The sequence below is a fragment of the Tribolium castaneum genome, chromosome 3 (genome assembly GCF_031307605.1).
Source record: "Tribolium castaneum strain GA2 chromosome 3, icTriCast1.1, whole genome shotgun sequence".
NCBI classification, from domain to species: Eukaryota; Metazoa; Arthropoda; class Insecta; order Coleoptera; family Tenebrionidae; genus Tribolium; species Tribolium castaneum.
This window is the reverse complement of record NC_087396.1, coordinates 17122151-17144975: the sequence shown is the minus strand read 5'-3', so window position 1 is coordinate 17144975 and position 22825 is coordinate 17122151. Positions and strand designations below refer to the sequence as shown.

Genomic DNA, 22825 nt, shown 5'->3' with positions numbered 1-22825 from the left:
GGTAGTGTAAGCCCCAGAGGTATCGGTCTATAGCGGTTCGTTCCCTTTTCTATCTTTCACTGATAAAATGCGAAACGTAACTTAATAGCGTCTAGAAAATACTTTCTCTTTCGGGTTTTATAAATTGAATCTTAAATCAATAGCCATTTTATGTTTTAGTAACCCATTATGTGTATCCCTTTCGAAAACCGGAAGCGGTTTGTTTGTTTAAAGTGTATATTGACGGAAAAGCACACACCGCTCAAATTTAATAAACTGCCCTATATCAAATAACTAAACCATCGCTCATGCAAATGTCAAACATTGCGAAATTTTCGAACTTGGACAAACACGTTGATGGCGAAATATTTCGGATTTGTGGAACAACTCCGAGAAATAGCTCAAGTCTTTTCTTTTGAGAGTAATTGTCCGAGCAGTGCTTGGAAATACCATTAAATACAACAGCCGCTTCTAAATTAATTTATCTGCTACAGAAACGATTAAGCGGAACGAATTTATGCAGAGTCCGGAAAGACCTTACAGAAATTATGTCCATAAAACATAATGAAATTAATAATCTCGAATGCAGCAACTTACTGAACTGAGAAATCACTTAATTTGAAACATATTTCGCTCGGTGAATGGACGAGGGTTTTTGCTGCGTCCCTCGATCCTTTTGTACGGTTTCAATTACACTTCAGCCAAGCTAACTACCTGAAAAGGTGGATCTATTCGTAATACCCTAGTAATGTAAATTGCAACCGTTAAAAGTCGCTTGAGTGAAAGGGTTTTATAGTTTCGGCCGAATTAAGTTTTTTCCGTAATTAGCCGAGTGCCCTTTAAAGTGGATGCGAAATAACGCCGATGAGACTTGGAATAATTCCACCGTTAAGACAATCAAAACTCGAAGAAGATAAAAAAATTACCAGTAATCTCCAACGTGCTAAGTGGAAGTTTCACCGCAACGAGTTGAGCCAAGTTTTCTGTTGAAAAAGTTACAGAAATATCAATATTGGTTCTACTTATGAAATTTCTTAGAAACTTCTTCACAACCACACATTGCTTCACTTGTGGCAAAGTCAATTATCCTGCGAAAATCGATTCCATTCTTACACGATCCCTAACGCCATAATCTTATTAATAGAACGCGGAAACCGCTCCAGCACCATAAATCTGCCACATATTCAGTTGTAATTAAGTGTTTGGATTTTCATAATATTACAGAAAATCCCGGGTAAACAACAATTTTCTCATCGCCACAACAAATTCAACAGCTGGTGTTATGATTTTATACAAAACGAAATTATCAGATGAAGCGCTTAGATTATATTGTATTTTCGTCTGTCCAGAAATAACACTTCTGACATGTTTTTGCTATTTTGAATTTTTTGTAGTCACTGCGGTTTGATCAAATTAAATGCGGCGAATGTGGTGATTGACTGCTCATGTTCCGTGGCGACTTTATATCTAGGTAATACAGAAAATTGTTTATTTATCAGTTATTCCCCTATCAAAATAAAAGTACATAACACAATTAATCGATATAAATGTCGAAAATGTAGCGCTATTATTTTTTGTATATTTTTCATGTAATAAAACCGAACACGCAATGTTTGATTTCCATGACAAATTCCATCAATGTCCTATAAAAATCTAATCACTTGTCTTTGCCGTCGAACGGTGGAACTGTTCGTTTCTTAAAAATTCTGTATATTTGATTTAATGAAAGTTTGTGAATTCAGTTAAAGGCAGCGGAGTTTTTGTCAACCTAATCGATTGCTCGGTCCAGCCACTTGAAAGCATCTTTTGGACTGGCAATCCCTGTGAAGTAACAATCGCAAACACGCCTCCAGTTCCGAACTCCATTCCGCCAAGTTCTGTAATGTGGCCGTAATGTAACATATAAAAGTAAACGGCTGCGAGTCTGGAAGAAAGCAATAATCTACACGCGGCATCCCCCATTATAAGCGGTTATAAGGCCGAATCGGAGGAACCGTCTCGCATTGCCAACTTGCCAAATAAACAAACTGCCATTAGTCAGCGAGAGAGGGAATCCGTCGGCAAGAAGTAGTGATAACGGCCGAATTATGCCGTGGCAGAAACACCAGCAAGAACAAGTCCAAACAAACGTACAGACTGCATCCCTGTTGGTAATCACCATTATGCAAATACCGCACGATTTGCATATTTTAGGAACATTTTAAGGAAGTTAATTCTAAGGAGACGATAATGGCGCAGACCGAGCCGGCAAGATTGAACGGACCCTGGCGATGACAGCTCGACTCTGCCGACTCCTTAGAATGATACTCTAATTTGCAATCAACAAATCCAATCTGCATGTTATGGCGAGGCATCATCCCAAGAGCACCGCCGCTATTAAACTCCCACACAGAGGTATTTCTTACCTTGTCGCAATTAATACAAATAAACCCCTCAAGCTCAAACGCCAAAGACAAAGTAGCGAAAGTTTTTGTGTCTTACCAAGCGTAAAAACACTCTTAAAATCTATGACCACCACAACATTGTATACGAATTGTTTGGAAAAAATCAGACAGTGTGTCGAGACTTTTAGTTAATATTTCATAAATAAAAATGTAAAACTGTTCAGGAACTTGTAAAATGCCGGATTTCATGAGTGCTCAAATTTGCATTTGCTCTGCACTGACACGAAATATGGACGAACTTCTACTGGTATTTTCCCTTACTGGGCAAAGTTTGTACATGTATTACTAGCCTTGTCCGAACTGGACTATTAATGGACTGCAATATCCGTCTTGTCCGTGTCCCAGATTCCTCGCTAAGCTCAAGAAAATCCAAAGTTTTAATATTCACCCTCCGTCAAGTATCGGCCATCCCCCGTTTTGTGTCAACATAATTTTGTTATTATTTATACCTCTCCCAAATTACATTACGACTGCGTGTTACAAAAGATAACACGTTACATGCACAACGAAATTTCCGCTGACTTGATTAAATATAAATCCATAGTCATAATGGGGTGTAAGAGGTTACCCTTTTGCAGATACGACACTTTGTAATAGTTTTGATTTAGATTAAAATACCGTAAAACTGATCTTGTCAAAACATTTCGTTTGGTGTAAACGTATGAGAATGGGGAAAGTGGATGAGCAAAATAGCATTTGTCATAATCGATTGTGATGAGAAACAGAACAACAAGCGGGCACTTGCTGAAATACGGACGGAATTTACAATACATCTATTCAGAACGGTCTGTCTTTGTTGATAGATAGGAATGTTGAGGAAGCGAAGCAATCAGGACCCTCTCAGGAATGTCATCCATTTCATTAGACAAAGCTCCAAACTGATTTAAATAACTCTTATTATTCAATAAACACAATTAAGTGAAGCGAACGCAATAAATACCTACGGGAAATTTATTTTTGTAATAAATGTAGTGAACCATCTGAAAATATTAAATCCCTGCTTTTCATTCGATTTATTTCATTTATGTCAAATTGGTTGAGACTGTAATTTCTCCTAATACTTGGAAAACTAAATGAAAAGAATGAATAGACTTTCAAGATTCTTCCGAAGTGGCCAACTTCTGTTTCTAATTGTAGAGATTTCCGTGGGTAGCTGTTCGAAATTACTTAGTAATTAATTTTTGTTTTAAAGCTTGTTGCTTGAAACTTTGAGATTGAATCAATAGCCAACAGAATGTCATTTATGAAATTTAATCTAAACGTCAGGTAAATATGCCCTGTAAGGATAACGCTCAGAATTACGATTCGTAGCGGGCTATTCTTTAAATCAACTAGCTAGAAAATTGCACATTGTTCAAACGTAAATAGCTTGATTATAGGTGATTCCCCAAAGTAAAAAGTTCGTGATTTATCGACCACCACTTTTTCGAAGTAATATGAAAATTAACTTGAACATTTCTCCACCCGATATCTTTCCAAAACCGGATGCTTTCTCTTTGCATTTTACTACGCCATTAATTTTGATTCCAGCTACGATGATTCGAAAATGCAACCTCTATCGCTTTCATACTCTATCAAATATACGGCCCGTAAGAGGCTAACACTTGACGACCGCAGTTTATTAATACGAGCTTAGATATTGTACAGCAATATTCCTAAAGTGCAAGTTATAGGTTTTTAACGAGGAATTAGTTTCTAAACATGGAGCCTAATCTACGTATGCATGAAATGTTTTAAATGTTTAAATGTGTACCAACGTTATCAGTGACATTTTTTATATAAGATAATATCGTAATTACCCACAACATTAAATTGTCATTTGTTAGAGAAAACAATGTCCCCAGGTTAATAAATATTCTCTTGTGGGTTACCAGCAGATGCCTATCTCCAAAATGCTTTATTAATCAAACGCGGCTTAAATTTCGGGACTTTTAAATGAAATTAAAATATATTTAATGATATTCCATTTTTCGTGCGGTGATATAATTAACCACATTTTTGTGATTTGAAGAAAACAAGTTAAACATGGATGAAACATCGTCTACAAGGTGTTCAACAACTGGCGCACCAACTCAGCGGTACGTCGTTGAGAAGCACAGGAAAAATCCTGTCATGTTTTCAAATCTGAATCTACAAACTTATTTTGTTCGCTTCATGAGTTTTCATTGTTTTTTAATGTTTTTATGTTTCACACTAAGCACTTATTTCCTAATACCATGATAAATATTTTTTCTTCATTTACAGGTGTTTAGCAGTTTTTTAAACTAAAAAAAAATCAAAAAATCACAATTTGTAGATGTCCCAACACTGGGTAACATTTCCTTAAAAACCTCTCCAAAAATAATTTATTTTTATTGTTGGTCAAATTTTATTGCAACTTTGCCACATATTATTCATTTAAAATTCGTTATTTATCAATATCTTTAATACATGGATGATTTTTTTACTACTTTTACCTTTAAATGTATGTAATAATTTTTCTACCACATACCATTGAGTTGGTGCGCCTAGTTTCGAGCAGCTTGTATAATACAGTGGAAAAAATATACAAAGCGACCAAAAATTTAAAATCGTCTTTATTTTAAAAAGGCCCTAAAATTGTTGAGAGTGGTAACATAGAAGAGACTTAAAGGGGCAACAGTTGTCTTTCCATTTGCATCTTGTCAGCGGCGATTTGCATTATCAGTGCAGGTCCTGATTTCTGATTCATTTTATCGGACTCGTGATGCAAAAGCCCGTTTGTCAACGCGAATGATCTGAAGCACAGGCGAGTGGTCACAAACGCGTGCAGAGATGAGACAGGGAGCATCAGCACTGCCGCTGACCGCCCGATTGATTTAATGCGTTGTATGTAAAATGTAGTGATGCGCACAAAACAGGGCTCGAAACTGAGGTTTTCGTCCTGATAATTACCCGATAGGGATGTGGGGTGATTGCGTGACTAGCACGCCGCTGGAGACCTCTGTTTTCTCGTTTTTCGTTAATAATTTCGATTAATTAGTTTCAGCAGGTTGTCCAAGTTGGGGAACCGCATCCGAACAAAGCAATAAAGAGCGATCAGTAAACAAACCGGATTAAATTCTTCAATAGAAAGGTTTAATAATGAGAAGCGAGACCGAGTCATATTTAACTTGGCGGCAATAAAACTAGATCGAACAAAGTTTTCATTGTGTCTTGTAATTTGAGGTTTAATTGCGTGATTTTTTGTCGGGGGTAAGTTTACCTGAGAAAAAATTTATTACGGGGTAGAGTGTTGTAAAGACGAATTAGTGTCGAAATCCTATGTCGCCGTTTGGAATTTTCAAATTAAATTTTTAATTTTCTGAAAGCACTTTCATCTGGAGGGTTTAAACCCTTTTAAGACTCACACGAGATTGCTTTTTGTTAGTTCATGACACCACCCGGATTTTGTAGTTTTAATAACGGTGGAACAAGAACTGACTTCTATCAATTTCGTTTTGATTAAGATTTTGAAGCAATCCGTTATGAAATTTTTTCCAGGCGCGGAATTTCGCTTTTGATGTTTCGGTGATCCAGTTACAGCACAGGTGAGATTATTGGATTTCTAAGTGGGTGCGAAATAATGAGTTGTTTGTTGTTGAAACACTTTAGATAAACATATTAACGGTAATGAAATTATTTCAATCAATATCGTCATCTATGCCATAACACCATTAAATTCCTTCGTACTGTACACTGTAATTGAGTTAGAGAGGAGTTAACATGACTTTCAGTGTAATGACACCGCAAGGGACTTCTCATAGGATTACACGTCTTTTCGCATCATTCTGTAATCCCAGACGACAACTCTGATACCACCGCAATCTATTATCGGCCTAATGAATTATTTAGCTATGATCGCTGTCGCTTTAATTTACTTTCCTCGAGTTGCATTAAGTCAACAAATTTATAAAAACATCCGAGGTTTCTATAACCCCAACTCTTATCATTGCATATCTATCCAGTAATAATAGGATCCGAGATTGGCGCAATCGACGAGCGAGTGAATTGAATGCCTCCAAGAGCTAAAGAGATGGCGACCCGATAACTCGCTAGATGGCCCTTCGAAAACACTATAACCGTCCTAAAAGCGAATGGTTGATTTTAAATAAAGGTCGATCCGTGTCCCATAAAGTTCTTGCGAGCTCATTCCAAAACCCTAATTAATTAAACTCGAACGGTAGATTTTTACAAAATCACCCAAAGCCTATTTTTGTTCCACTAGAATAAATCGTAATAGGGTTTAGTGGTAGTGCTTTTTTTAATTTGTTCGAGTGGATTCGAGAGAGATCCGGAGCTTTGCCGTTGACGATTTTACCGACGTGATTTTAGATGCGATTTATGCTTAACTCAATAACAAAACATTGTTGAGCACGTATCGGTTTATTTTACTCAAGTGGGAATGTTATTTCGACGCCGCTCTCATTACGAAATTGTGCCACAATTTGCAACAAAAAATAAATTTTGGTAACAACCTGCAAATCGTTTAAGTGGTTGTGTATTTTGCAAAAATGCGAAGTGGTCCAATAAAGATGAAACAATAGAAGATTGATTAATTATCCGCAACCACAATGAATGTCACAGATGATACCTGTGTGTGGTCCAATTAAACAACACAAAGAGTGCTATTATACGTCGCCATGCGTTTACAGATGAACAATTTATCATTTGATTAAAAATTTTATTCGGACGGGGTAACTCGCCCAGATGGTACATACTGATATTACTCAGCAAGTAATAATTTCATTCGCATTATTTATAACTAGAATGTTAAATAATAAAATAAAAAACTCTTTCATATGTTTAAATCATAATATTTTTCATTCTCATGTGTTATTCTGTTTTTGTTAAACTCGATATTTATTTCCTAGTTGGGAAAATCTCTTATTTGGCTCATTATCTAGAGTCAATTTAAGCGTAATAAGTTGTTATATATTATTCTTTGATTTTTTTTAAGTAGTTAAAAATTGTTTTTAGCTGAAATTTGATTTGTTAAAATTTGTTAAAAAATAAAATGGATTTAAATTTTAATAATACGAATTGTTTTGAAACGTTGAAACCCACATAGCAGTGCCCACGCTTGATTTATCTCTCTGGTGGCGATAATTTTTAATTCACAATGCGTGAAGAGAAAGTACTACAAATGCCCCACTTTCAATAACAAAAATGAAGAAGTATTAAGTGTAGTGGGGACTTAGCAACAATCATGCATATTTAATCAAATTTACGATAAATCAATAGAAATTTTTTAAGAGTGTGTAGTAAGTGAAAAACACAAAAAATATTCAAAAAATCCAGTCGTAAAAATTGTAATGAACTTCTAGATTGTTAAGTGAAAAATTAACTACTTGGTTCAATTACTGCAATAAGCAACTAATTCAGACATTTTAAGCATTACGTTAACACGAAAGTCTTTATGTAATTCCTTACTAAAAGTGTACTTGCAGAAAAACAACATTAATTGTTAAAAACTTTTAATGTCTAAACTGAATTTGTAAGAACTTGAGTTAGATCACTATATCTAGGATAAAAATAAGAACCCGGTAAATTAGCAAAGTGTGTGAATTTAAAAGTAATTTTTTTCCTGAAAGAATCGTTTAATGTCAGTCTACAACAAATATTAAAAACCAATATTATTTATGCGCCAATTATAAAAAATTGTATTCTTAAAAAAAAGCGTTCTCACGTATCGACTGCAATTGTTTAATTAAATTTGATCCACAAAACTTGAATGAAAATCATCATAAACATTTGATTAACTTAGTTGAAACAAAAGTTTACACGATGATTTTCATTCAAGTTTTGTTGGTCAACTTAAACGCCCTTTACGATGGTTTTTAATAACTTCTATTTTCAAATGTTTCCAATTTTAGAAAACACTGCACCGATATAAAATTTGTTTTGTTTTCCTTTACAACTTTTCTTACTGCCGGTTTCTTGAATGAGTTATCGTTAGATAAATTCTATCGGTTCCATAATTTGTTTAGAAACACCAGTCAAATCATCCCTACCTTAGCAACTATCCAACCGACAAACCGATAAATCGTTCAAGAACCGGAGACTACTTTTTTACCAACGGTTGGTAACTTTTTATCACAGACACAACTTTTATTAGAATTACCACATATTAATTAAATAGTGGTATTATTAGACAGATGAACAAATAAATCGTTTGTATTAAGTCAAAAATCACAAATACATCGAATAAGATTGGCTTTTTACAAATAATAAGGTTGCAAATATTACGTCATAGGTACTAATGGCAATTTGTCAGAAATATCAAATTGTTATTGTCTACATTCACAAGAATGTTTTTTTACCTCTAAAACAAATAATTTTACATTTACTTGCTTTATACAGTTCTGCTGGATTTCAATTGTTGACAATTTTTTTGTTGTGATTGACAGTTGAATACACAATGAGCACAAGTTTGAATGTCCCAGTTTTTACCGTTCCCCGGCAGTATACATTAAAATTTAATATTTTAATTTATTCATTCCTGAATTCGCCTAAATAGTGTATAAATCCTTAGAAAAATGTCATTTCTGGTGGAAGCGCCGAGTTAATTTTTCCAATAAACTTCTCGAAGTTGATGCATGTTTCAAGTTTTTTTTTGTCTTTGGTTTTAAAATTGGCGTTCTTCTCTCTGTCAAGTTATTTTTATTATTTCGTATATTTTTTCGTTTGAATTTCAACGTTTTTTTTTATAAATTTAATGTTCACATTATTTCCTCTTAAAATTTCCCCAAAAACCATTAGCGATGGTATTTTTTTGCGTTGCGTTTCCAAATCCTTTTTTTAAACATTCAAAAACTTAAACTATAAAATATATTTCCAAGTAGTAGGTTGGCTAACAACGTTAAGACGGTTTAACATTTTCGATTAATTAAAAAACAAATTTTTTGTACCCTATTTGTCTGACAGTTGGTCTTTATCAGCTACCATTAAAATATAAATATTTTAACTTCTTCATACATTGTTTTGTCTCTAGATAGTAAATAAACAATTCTAATCTCAGAAAAATACTTTTTCATTTTTGGAGGATGCGCCGGGATAATTCTTGAATGTTTAAGGAATGAAATGGAGCTCTAGTGGAAATCGTGAATATAAAGTCCCTTGGCCCTAAATCGTATTTGAATTCACTCATTCGGTCGGAATCAACGTGGCAACTGTCGCAACAATTGACATGCGAACGGAACTTGGTAGGGCACCTGTATTACCGACAGTGCTGTAACCGCAGGCGAGATCTAATAAGCCGTGTGTACACGGACAACTACAGAGCACCGGAGCGAAGCTTAGACAATGAATGCGACAGCATGCATAATTCATGCTCCTAAATAAATATACACCGGGATGGATATCATCATCTAGGTAGTTCTGGGAGATTATTGCCCTTGAGCAATTTGCGCCTCGTCGGCGTCAGTCCATTGTTACACCGAATTATCATAGTTTTTGGTGAAAAAAGCTCAGATGCCGGACTCGTTAACCTGAAAAATTAGAGCTTTTCGAGATTGGACGGAGCGTTAATAATGTAATGTGTCGGGTCATTCCGGAACTAATTGAAACACCGGAAAACACGTACTTGGGCTGCAGCGCACTTCCGGATTTTTATCTTCCAAACTTTGCTCTGTTGTGGTTTCATAATTTATCGATATGAGAAGATTGGGGAAAATCGTTATTTGACCCAGTTCGGACCAAATCTATCCTCTCTTGCGCAGACGATCATGCAAAATTTATAAAATAGCAGCTTACGGTAAACATAACGACACACGACGTTAACATATTGACAGGGCGGGAATTGAATTTCCGGTATGGATATTTTGTCAACAAAAATCGACTAAATGGAGCTACTTTGCAAAATAATCCAGAAATTCAGATCTCATGTTTTGCGAGCGAAACTCACTCGAATGAAAGCAGTCTCCCATGTAAAACCCGTCAGTCAAATTGCAACAACCGAACAATAATAAACTTTCTCTCTTAAACTATTCATGCTATCAAAATACCCCCTTCACAATTTTACAACCAGAAAAATGGTTTAATAAATCATACAAGCTAGTTATTCTAAAAACATGCTGTCGTGCAACTAGAGATAAGTTAAAACAATTCAGCTACTTGCAATTCCAAAACAAAAACGCTTCAACCGAAAGCAGAAATTATATTTTTGTTCTCATATCTCATAACACAATCCGGCCATGTAATTGCATTTTTGTTTAAATTTATTTAATGAGCTTAATTTATCGACGTAGAAAATAGGAAATTAAAAGTTTGTTCGCAACGAACGAGTAACTCGGCCAGTGCTTTGTAAATATTTTTAACAAGCAAAATTTAGATATCACAATGTTTCGCGGAAACATTCCATCGAGGACGCATTTTTTAATGGCCGTCTCGTGTTACACGGTTTAAAAATTATGCTTGTGTTTGATAAGCCGTTCTATAATATTCAAATTTCGCTCTGATTCCTGGCCATTTTACGTGTTTATGTTAAAGCGTGTCCCGGCCTTTTTCTCAGTAAAATAACAGCTTAAGCGCGAAGTACAACATGTTATTAAAAATTCCGTCATAGCTTTGACTTAATACTCGATAAGGTTTGGAGATTTCTAGTGGAGTCGGTGCAGTCTTTAGGAATAATTCTTCTTTAATTTTGTAGAAAAAAAATTAATTTCAAAAATGAAATAAGTTAAAATAAAATGAAATAAAATGAAATTAAATGAAATAAATGAAATAAAAATGTAATAAGTTGCGGTGGTCGGAAATTCTATAACCTAATAAAAATTAAAATTATTTTATACACAATTGCTTGGAATAAACGAATATAAAGCGGTCTGCTGATTTCAACTAGAACTAAAGCACACAATATACGTTATACATTTGGTGTCGTTTCTGTTACATAATGGTGTGCTGCAGTGTTTTCACTGGTTTAAAATGAAGGACGATTAGAGTGTTTTTAATTTTGTTACCGAGTACGCAAACTGCAGTAGCGAAAGCAATAAAAAAACTGAGAATATATAAAGTGGAAACGCTAAATAATGAGAAAACAATTTTTGCTGCTACGTTTTCACTAAATTAATGCTTTTAGTTACAAATTATACATTTTGCACTAAATGCAATACACAACGTTAAGTTACTAATTAATGCGGCATTGGTGAAAACAAATAGTTTATTTTTAGATTCAGTTTAATGTTTCACAAATAAACATCATGAATTTGGAAATGCTTATTAACAGAAACTATTTTTACAGTCAAATGTGCAAATAAAATGCTCAAAATATGAGTACTCGTCCTTTACTCTACACAATGCCATAGTCTCTAAAAAACTAAACAAATGCTTTGAAATGTTTTTACCTTTCTTCATAATTAAAATCTGTTTCAAAACTAATTTGTTAATTTTCTTAGGATCACATTAAGACTTTCTGTGTTTCCGAGTAATTCTAAAATAATTTTAAAAATAATTTTACAACGATTTAATTCCAAATACAAATATTATATGCTATATGTCTTTACTGGTCGTTGTATACTAGTGGTCTGAGAAACTTTGTTATTAGTTTTCAACATTAGTAATTGCAGAGTCAAACAGCTTTCCAAGCAAAAAGTTCTTTTTTCATTCTAAACTTTAGTATTGTGTTCCAAGCTTTAATAAAAGAAAAATTAAATCAAGTTTTAAAAAGTCCGAGCAAATCAGCTTTTGTTGCTAAAATCTCTTATACAGGCTGCTCAAAAACTGGCGCACCAACTCAGTGGTACGGTGATGGCAAGCATGTGTAGATTACGGGAAAAATCTTGAAAAAATTCCTTTTTATTTTTGATCAAATTCTATTGAGATCACGACTGCTAGACAGCGTTGCCACATATCATTTATTTAAAATTCGTTATTTATAATTATTTTTAATACAAAGAATTTTTTTACTATTTTTTCCTTTATATGTAATCAATTCTCTACCACACACCATTGAGTTGGTGCGCCGGTTTTTGAGCACCCGGTATATATTGTTGTGGGTTTTTTATTACAGATAATATAAAAGAAAAATCAAATGCTTGAGATGTAATCAATCATATTTTGTATACCCACTTCAATTTAGACTTAGCCATTTTCGCAAGATTTAAATTTAAGGGAATCAGTTAAGAGTTGGTCCACGGCTCGTGCTTTTTATTCTATTTGCCGTTGGCCGGCTATCTTATCATTTTCCGCGTAATACATCTAAAGTGTATTTCACGGCTATTTGCTACGACGAGGCAATATTTCCCGAGATGCGTGATATTTACGAGGGCGTCAGAAATCGGTAGGACCTCTCCGGAATATCGTGTCGAAAATTTTACGTTCCCAGATCACGAACGCGTCCGGCTGTTATCCTGGCAGATAAATCTAGGATGGGATGTCAAACAGCGGACGGAGACGTTGACCAACTGCGATAACAATCCCTGTTTCATATTTTCCTCGTCTAGTCGGAAAAATCCCGACTATCCGAATGTCAACTTTTTCTCTTCTTTCTCTTTAGCCCTCCGCCGTTTTCCTAATCCACTTTGTGGCCGGCCAAGATGGATGCGAGGAGTCGCAAGGATAAAACGGAAAAGAGCGAGACTACTGAGCCGAATTCTCCCTCAGGGAAATCTGGCTTAGTTCTCGTTGAATCGGCTAATCTGGCCGCAATCAACTGGGGTACTCGACTCTTGTTGTTATTGTTCGATTGTCAACATTACGACGCAACTACACGTTATTAAGTCGCCAAAGCTGTGGCGATGACCACGAAAGAGCAAACAAACCTCAACACTTGAAATTTTTCCTTGGCTTTCTTAAATTACTTTTTAAAATTATTACTCGCCTCTAGTTATCTTGGAAAAATCTCCTTTTGAACGCTTATATTATAAATTAAAAGTATGCGGCATTATGCAATAATAATTGTTGATAACAATTTTACCGCCAATCAGTGGCAATCAAAGTGCAGACAATAACGCACAACACATAAAAGAAATATTCATAAAAGTTGATTAACGTTGCATGCTGGAAAAAGATGAAAAGATATTTCCCACGTTAAGTACACCCCACTCATAAACGTGTGCTCTAATATTAACTAAGTTAGTTAAGTGTGCTAATATAAAATGTAACAACGTTGGTAATTATTATGCACTAATGGGTAAAAAAAATCGATATGTTTCCCAAGTTCAAGTACCAGATTTACCAAAAGTAAAATTCAAAGAAAAAGATTCAGTTTACACGTAATTTCAATACCTAATTCGTCAATTTGTTTGAGCTAAAATTTGTAGAATATGTTTTAGATTAAAATTGATTTCAGTATCGCCTAGTTATGTTGTAGTTATGCGAGAGCAATTTAAATTTCAGTCAAGATGGATTTACACTTAATTGTTGAAATGTTTAACGTATTTGGAGTCACATCCAAACTGCTGAACCGGATTTAGAGAACTCATCGAATGGCTAGTTTGCTTGTTGAACACTAATCCTGTTCAGGAATTTGTAGTATTAGAATAGCAACTATTGACTCATTATAAGTACTGTATCCCGAAGATAAATCTTATTTACGATAAAACAATTGAAATTTTTTTGTCAAAAACAATGTGTCAGTTTCTCCATTACTACTAAAATTCCAGAATTACTATTAAAGTTGCAATGCCGAAATCACAATAGCAACTAATTGTATCAATTTCATTTAATTTTCTGGCATAATGTGTGTAATTATTTAGGTAGTTTGGTAACAGTTTTGGCGAACTGAACAATTATTTTCCCATCATCACAATGTTTAATTTCCGTTTATCAATTAAAAAATCTAATATTGCTGCCAATGTGCCAATTAATAGTCACATATGGACTGTAAAATTTGTTTTAATATCGCACCAAAGTGAAATGACTAATTTAATCATTTTCTATATGTCAAAGCATTTATTTGATTTTCGCTGATGTAGTAATGAAATACTGTTTGTGAACGAAAGTTTGTATTTGGAGAGACGTGAAAATTTTACGTAGTGTAATTCTCGTGAAAAAATTTGGAGAATGCAGTAAACCCGGCTATAACAAACTCTTTGAGGTTCCCAGCACATATTACCCATAATCTGTGATCGTAAGCGAAGCATAAAACACGGAAGCGTCCCGTTGTGACAGACAGAGCCATAACGATTTTAAATCCTCTCTACGCAGCCGGGTTACATAAAAGAAAAAAGGCTATTAACTACCAGACTTATTTTTCATGGGGTGCATTTCATTTCGAGGAAAATCTTTGATAAATGAACTGCTATCAATTTTTGTTCGCGTCGGCAATCGCCCTCGTTTATTACCCGGCCAAGGAGTGGTCCGCTTATTTCACTATTTGCGCCATAATTGTCGCGTTTAATCGATCAATTCGGCTGCATTCCGATGGGATGCAATTGCGAAGTCGCGCGAAAAACATGTTTTCATGCCGAGTTTATATGGATGCTCCATTTTCTTCACTGTTTATTTTTCACCGTGCGACAGTGCAATAAACGAAATTTATTTTTCTTGTTAGCGTGCCGTCGTAAAAATAAACACATACACTGCCGACAATGCTACATTCTAACTAGGTTCTTTCAGAAGTAAGCAACTTCAATTATTAGTTTTTCCAATAAAATTGCCCATGATTGGATGAGCAATGAAGGTTTTCAGGCAGCAGACGACTAAAGGACGGATGCAAAGCGTCTAAAGGGGCTTACATAACAAGCAAACTTGCTCGACAAAGATTGGATTTCATACACTCGAAAAACGACCATTATTATATTAAAGGTATCCAAATATATCAATTTATAAAAAGTAGTTTAAAGAAAAAGAAAGTATAAAAATGGTGGAGGCGCCGGGCGAGACAAATATTTTTAATCTAAATAAATATGTTTTATAAATAGAGCTAATTTCTGCTGTCATCGAATATTAAGTGGTTTTAAATACCTCACACTTGATTGCTTTTTTGTGTATAATTAGATCGCCACAAGCACGCAATAAACAGTTTATAAATAAATTCCAGTGTGTGTCCTCAATTTGGTAGGAGTGTCTATGTGACCCGTTTGCGTCAAGCACTCGGCTCGTAAATCAAAACCGAGTGTTTGTCACCTTTTCGTAATTATCCTGGTCTGAAATCGAAAAAAGCCCATAGTTCAAACAGCCCCATTTTCACGCTACACCAATCCGCGTCCCGAATTCTTTAACCTCGGGAATTGTTAGCGGTTCTCTTTTTGTTTTATTTACATCCGTAGCGGAAGGAATCTCCATCAGTGGCGTTTAGCGTATTGTTCCGGCAATTCCCTCACGTGAGCGACCGTCGTTTTGATAAAATATGGACAAACTCCTCAAACTTCTCGTAAAAATTGCATCATCCTGCATGAAACCTGAATAATAAATTACCTGTAAATTGGCGTGTGCTCGTCTTTGTACCACACGACAAGGACGACACTGTCGTTGAGCGCCGGAGGAAGGAGATCACAAGGCAACTGCGCGTTGCCTTTGACGATGGCCTGGACGTGCGTCACTGTGCCACCTGCAACATAAATTAAGTTCTCTCACTACACAAAAACGGAAAACCTGAAACAACTACAGCTACATTATTCACGATGGCGACAAAGGGGACGCTTTTAAAGAAACATTTGCAGGTTTTCCTAAACAAATATCAAAAATATCCACAGCGCAGCAAAATTGTTTTATGCCTGAGGATTAAGGGTTGTGGTTCTTAAATCGTTCGAGATTTGGGTGAATTAATCAGGCGTTTTGGCGTGGCGTGAACAAGAGTTGGGGAAGTCGGTTAATTGAAAAGATAACGAAATCAATGAAAGACTGTCCAAATTACATCAATTACTGGGCGAACGTCAGAACGAAAAGAATTAATAATATCAGGGCCGAAACAGGAGTAATCCATTCTTGACTTTTACGTGTCTGGAAAACAAATTACGTCGGAGTAATCAATTTGAAAGTTTCGCGTGACGCAATATGTCACCGTTAAAATTTATTTTCGCATTAATATTTGATGTGTGGCCCCTAAGAATGGTAAAAAAGCCAAAAGAATTCCTCCGGATGTGAATTTTTTATTCGAGCCGATCGATCGGAAGGGGATGGCCGAGGTTCAAACAGGTTAACAGATTTCTCGACCCGTCATTTATGAGGGTTGATGGTAAGTGGAATTGAACTCTGCCACCCCGTCGTTAAAACCTACTTACGCCGGTTTAAAATCCGCTGCGGTATTTATAAACTGCATTTTATAGGCTACTAAGACTTAATAATTTCTAAGTCATCCGTCATTCGGTTCTTTTATCGACCTCTTTCGGCCTGATTTAACGCCTCATTTATAGTTTCACGTCTCTCCTCAAATATTAATTAGGTTTTATAACGGAGCGAGACGGCTACAGCCATTTTAAATGTTCTCACGCTTTCATTATGCCTATTTTTTACTCTTCTCCCTTTTCACAATAAATTGCGCCAAGGTAGATAAGCCAAGGCAAGACATCTGCTTCTTCATAATGAAACGCTTTGTTTTCCTCGTGTTTGCTGTTTGTAAAACTGAATTTAACAAAAGTTTCTTTGTATTCCGACGCTATTGTGCACGTAATTGCTATATCGTAGGTGGAAGGAAGTGTATAATTGTTTAGTCCTTCGCGAGATGCTTCTATGGCTCTTACCGAATTAATTTGCACCAAATTCGAACACAAATCACAACTGAAAGCGTGATTCACACATTTTTAACATGTGTGTCATAATAATAATATATTATTGGTGTTGTTTAACAATCTGATGCCTTTATCCGTAATTTAATATCACATAAAGAAGTTTGTGGTAGCTGACATTAATAAATAATTTTTGATTATATCAGCTCTTTGCACAAATAAATTTTAAACCTGAAAGGATTAGCCGCTATAAAAATCAAATGAATGTGATAATAAATTGTTACCATAAAGTTCAATATGCACTTATTTTGTTTTTGAAAGCTCATTAATTTCCAAATTAAATCGTAAATGTTTTGACATAAGTGATGTATAATTTTGAAATAAAAATTCCGATTTAAATCGGACGCTTATTTGTGGCTATATCTAGAGCAAAGTAATTGGAATAACTCTCGCCTGACGTGTAAGTGTATAAGAAAGAAAACTTTATTTTTCCTGTCAGTAATAAACAATAATTGGAAATACTCTTAAGTAATTTTCTAGTGTATAATTCACCCTTTGAAAGGCGGTACTTAATCCTCCGTCATTAACTATCTATTACCTGCATTCAAATACAGAATAAAATTCAGGAGAGTTCCATTTCGAGGGATTAAGTCTCGTAGCGGAAACGAATGTTTTATAAATTCATTGTGTTCGTAGTTATTTTATATTTTATCCGCTTTATTAGAAGGAAGTTGCGCTCTACTTTGTTTTCTTAATAACACCACTGCATATTTTAGTATATTTTTTCAAACGACTTTGCTCTTTACCACAAAATTTCGTTTAGCCAACGTTCAGAAAAGGTGAACAAATGGAGTAAGATACCACGAAATTTTCGTCGTTTTGGTTTATGTCACGTTATCCCGTTTAATGTAATTTAACATTTTGTAATAGATTGTATGGGATCGCCAAAACTTGTGACAAATCGTTTTGAAGGCAGAGGGAGATTAATGACCAGACTGTTCCAAAATACAATCATCTTTCAAATTTATTATTTTTGTAACAAAATACCACGAAAATGTGTTTCACCATGACTCATACCAGATGAAAGTACTTGGAAGAGCAAAAGTAGAGAAGCGATAAAGTGGCTGAAAAATTGCTTTATTTGGTGCAAGAAAGCTGTTTAAAGCAATGCATGGGCGATTTAAGGTCAAAGGTTGTTGTGCGAGCAATCATAGGATTGATGAGCTTACTAAATGAATAGTAGGTAAACATTTGCTAATTACTCTCTGTAAATTTACATTACGATCCCCTATGTGCTTTTTCGGTAAAAACAGAATAAAACTAAACCCAGTGTAAACGCAAAAGGAAAAATAAAATAAATTGTAATGTACACAAACGAGTGTATTTTTAGAGCAAAATTTATTTTGTTTATGTTTATTTAGATTTATAGCAAAAATTTAATTTGCATTAAAACTATTTCATTTTGAACATCGCTTTGATTGGTGCAAAACGGTTATTTTTCTTGTTTTAGCTCGCGTTGCCATGTTCCAGATTTCCCACTAACGTTAGACTTTAAATCTGCATAAAGCTCTGCATTGAAGTGCAAATACGAAGCATGGAAGCATTACATATCTGGTCATTTTCCACGCTTGTTATTTTCCAACACTACCCTCGGCATAATTGAATCTAGCACTAAATTTTTATCGCATCGTGCTTTCATTCCAGAAACTTGCAGTAGTTAAGCTAAACGTCCTTTAATCTTTTAATCAGTATGCAGCTGCAAGTTAAAAAATTACCAACTAATTATTTAAAAATGTTACTCCTCGAAATAATATTTTGCAAGCTCTGAAACACTCGCAAAGCCTTGGCAAAAAGTTTGAAACGTGTAATCTTTTATAAAAACACCACAACCCCTTCAAACTTTTGACTTCCCGAACATCGAGTTTGTATTGTTTTTATATTCCTTTTATCCACTTGTCGAAAATCGATGACAACGTCGAGGTTTGCATCTTTTCGAAATAAAAAATATGTTTATTGGCAGTAAATTAACTCTGTGTTTATCCCAAATTTTCTGTTAAAAATTAAAAAAATCCTTCCTTTCGGGTCATTAAATGCAAATTTCCATAAACCGGTGTAATATCGCACACCAAAATTTAAATAAATACGGTATAATATTCGCACGAGGAACAGGGCATAAAAGTCTATTCCCAGTCATGACGTTAAGTTACTTTATTCTATATTTAATATGGTGATAAAGTAAGTGATGCTTTTATTAAATTCCGATAATAATAAAGTTTTATGTCATCGTGCAATGCGTGTCTCACCTTATGGCTCTATCAGATTAAAATGTCGCGTTCAGCCTCCAAGAAAGGCAGTAAAGTAACTGAGTGGGCGTAATTTCTTTCATTACAGTTATTTTACAGCCCAGATCCAAGGTGTGCCATAACGTAAATTCATATTTTATGTAATTATACGAGCTTTGAGCTTTTTGTTGACGCAAGCATAAATTCTAAACAGGCGCTAATTCAAAATTTATGGAGGTAAATGCAGGGAATTTGGGTTAAAAAATGACTCGGGCCTTTTATTGCTCGTGTATCAGTGCAGTAGAGTTAATTGTGTTTAGGTTTAAGTTTTCCTAATTGCTCTAAATAAAGCAAAAACTTGTACAATCTGGAAGTTCAACGAAGCGAATGCAGAAATTATGAGTCTGATGTAAACTAGGAAATTGTTTTACAGGGTTGTGGTTGGCGATGTTAAGGCTTTTCTTATACCTCTAACATTAATTGAAATTCAGACACTTTATGGTCTTAATGGTGACTTTGCTGGAAGTTAAATTAATGAAAATTCCCGACTGTACGGTATCGACATCGCCAGCATTTCCATTTTAAATTATCTAAAGACCCATTTTCTTAATTAATTGCAAATTATTTGTTTCGCCTTTTCATTAAGTCGGGCATTGAATCAATTTTAAATTGCTAAAGCTCTAACGGATATATTAACAACATAATTAAATTTTCTTGCACCACGAGACTTCCTGCTATTGTCTTAATAAGCTGTCATACTTTCAGTGATCGATTCGGTGCAGCTTTCGGTAATTTATTGCGCGGGAAAAGTTCAAGGTCGCGACGTGGCTTTTACACATTTTATAAATAAATAATTTTAGCAGTTCTTTGTGCTGCCGCTGTTTAATAATTGGGAGAGATACGATGCAAACAACATAACTAATTCAAAGGAACCCTCGCCACATTTATCTAGTTGTTGACATCACACATGGGGTTTCGTGACCCAAAACTACTCACTCAAAAATTTATCACAGCGTTAAATTTTTGCCCAGCGCTTGTTCAAAAAATTGCAAGAAAGTCTGCGCTTGATAAGTAGTTTGCGTAATTAGGAGGAATGAATTTTAAGTCGTTTATAAATTTTATAATATTTCAGTTTAAGTGTAGTATATCTGGAAGGAGTTTTATCTGCGAATCCTGAAATCCGAGGGTCTGTAAAACTTTCAGTAATCTAGATTAGGTGGAATCCGTCCTGCATCTACGATCCTTTCCATTATGTATACCCTATATAAATTGAGCTCGTTTTGCGAACGAGCCATGTCGTTTTTCAAAAGCAGATATATTTTTGATGACTTACGTAATTTAAATCGTGCAGATTTTGCACGATTTTTTCTCCACTATTATACTTTTCAATAAAAACGGGTTTAAGCGCGTGCGTCTTTATTTTTACATTTGGGAGAATTTAGCGATAAATGCGCAGCCATCCGAAGTGGCCATCGGGCCAATTGATCTTGGCAGTGTTGTGTAATATATCATCCTGAGTGACATCGTTGAAATAATTTGTGGACGTTTTGTGTTATGTTTCGGAACAGAGTTCATATTACAGGAATCGTACTTGTCAGCTCGATTGTCTCATAATCCGAATAATCAGAATTAGGGGGATTTTGCGGATTTATATCCGGAAGTTAAACAATAAATGGCCCCTTCTGCACGATTCGTCTTGTCCTCGTTATTCATTCAAGTTTAATGTTCCGAAAGATTTTTAAATTGATACCTAATGAAAACTAAATTATGCAAAGTCAACCTGTTTGGCCAAATCTTAAAAGAGGAACCAACATTTCACATTTGCTGAACATGCAAATTCACAAATACATGAACAACACTTTATCCCAATTTTGGGGCAACATTGACATTTTAATACAAGCACACCACAACTAATTTTGCTAATCAGTTTGCCCTCGATTATAGATTTTGGGAAATCGATAGATTCATCACGATAGCAATGTTTTCACACCAAAATTAATTTCAAACACAAATCTGCTGACTTTTCTTTAGCATAATCTAAAGAGATTTGAATCCAAATTGCAAATGAAACATTGTGCTGCGTTCCTTACGGTCAATAAAATTATTTCTTTGAAATGCAAAATGAGTTTCCACTTTACTAAAACATGAACGAAACAATTTTTCTTCACTGAAACAACTACGTGAAAAATGCACTAGCCGTATGAGTTTACACAAATATTAATAAAAATAAATAAACCAATCAATGTTTATTTCTGCATAACACGATTTATTATTTAGATTTGGTTCAGATAATGTGAAAAATTCCAATTATTTGTTAATTAACTAATTCTCCATCGCTTTTCTTATAATTTTATCGTATATGAAATAAAAGTTTGCGAAAGTCGTAATGTGGCTTTAAAAATCCGGTGCTTATCCCGTGCTGAAAAGTAATTTCCATAATGAATCCTCGTAAATTATGCCGTCCTAAGTGCAAATCCATGAATATAGTCGTCCTCGTGTATATGGAAACAATTAAGCAGTCATTTAAGCGTAGCGCGTCGACGTCGAAAATAAAGTAAACAATCGTTATATCCTGAAAAACGTAGAAAGGGAAAATAAATAAAGAGAGCTGGTCTAACAACGGGTGTACTAAACAAACACATCAGCTTAAATCTACAATTCCACAGAAACACCAAAGTCGGAGACATAAAGAGGTCACACTGCAACGAATTTCGGTGCTCTGGCTTTTATTCGGCTTCTGCATTTTCGGATGGTGGGTGGGTTAACACGTCGTAAAGCTGCAGAGGGCGTTACTACATTTCCCATATAGGCTGACCGGACCCAAGAACTCCGGATCTTCCGCCGTATATAAACTTAATCAGCAATGCTCGATTCACGATTCCATTCAACTACGAAACTCACAATCAACCCAAAGACGAGAGGAATTTTAGGAAGGACGGACCGGCGCGTGAAATGCAATTTTATGTCCGTTTACGACAAATATTTCGGCTATGTTGATTCAGAAACGAACAGCTTGACATCCTTGCATTAAAACTGCCAACATTGGACATTGCAAATAGAAATCAAAAATTGGGCTAGCCCGGCGCATCCACCAATTTTTGAAAATAATTAATAATGTATAACCTACCAAATAATTAATTTCGACAATAATTACCGCACATTTTATTGACCTCCATGTATCTGCATAATTAATTCACCAGTTTGAACCGGCGTTTTGATTACTGGTACTACCAATATTAAATTACACATGGTTTTATAATTTACCAGTATTATAATACCTACTGTTCAGAAATTGTTGACCATCAAAACACCTATATAATGTGAACGTAATGTGGCGCTTAATGTAATTATAAATGTAGTCAAAATGCCGGAACCGTCAAAAAAATGCAAAAAGGCTTCAAAAGAGAAAAACGAAAAAATACTCAACACAGAAACATAGAACACAAACTAAGACAAACCCTGCAATTAAAATATCTTTGCCAAAAAGTGCAAAAAAGCAGTAACAACTAATTCA

General features: G+C 34.9%; 1 protein-coding gene across 3 annotated transcripts in view; it reads right to left on the bottom strand.

Annotated features, from left to right (window-relative positions):
• The window catches only part of side-VI (sidestep VI), a 137079-nt gene that overhangs the window by 32672 nt on the left and 81582 nt on the right, over window positions 1–22825 (bottom strand). For all 3 annotated transcript variants that reach the window (XM_008201546.3, XM_008201548.3, XM_015982029.2), the window contains exon 3: window positions 15780–15912. In XM_008201546.3, coding sequence (XP_008199768.1) covers window positions 15780–15912 — 133 coding nt within the window. The remainder of the gene's footprint in view (window positions 1–15779; window positions 15913–22825) is intronic.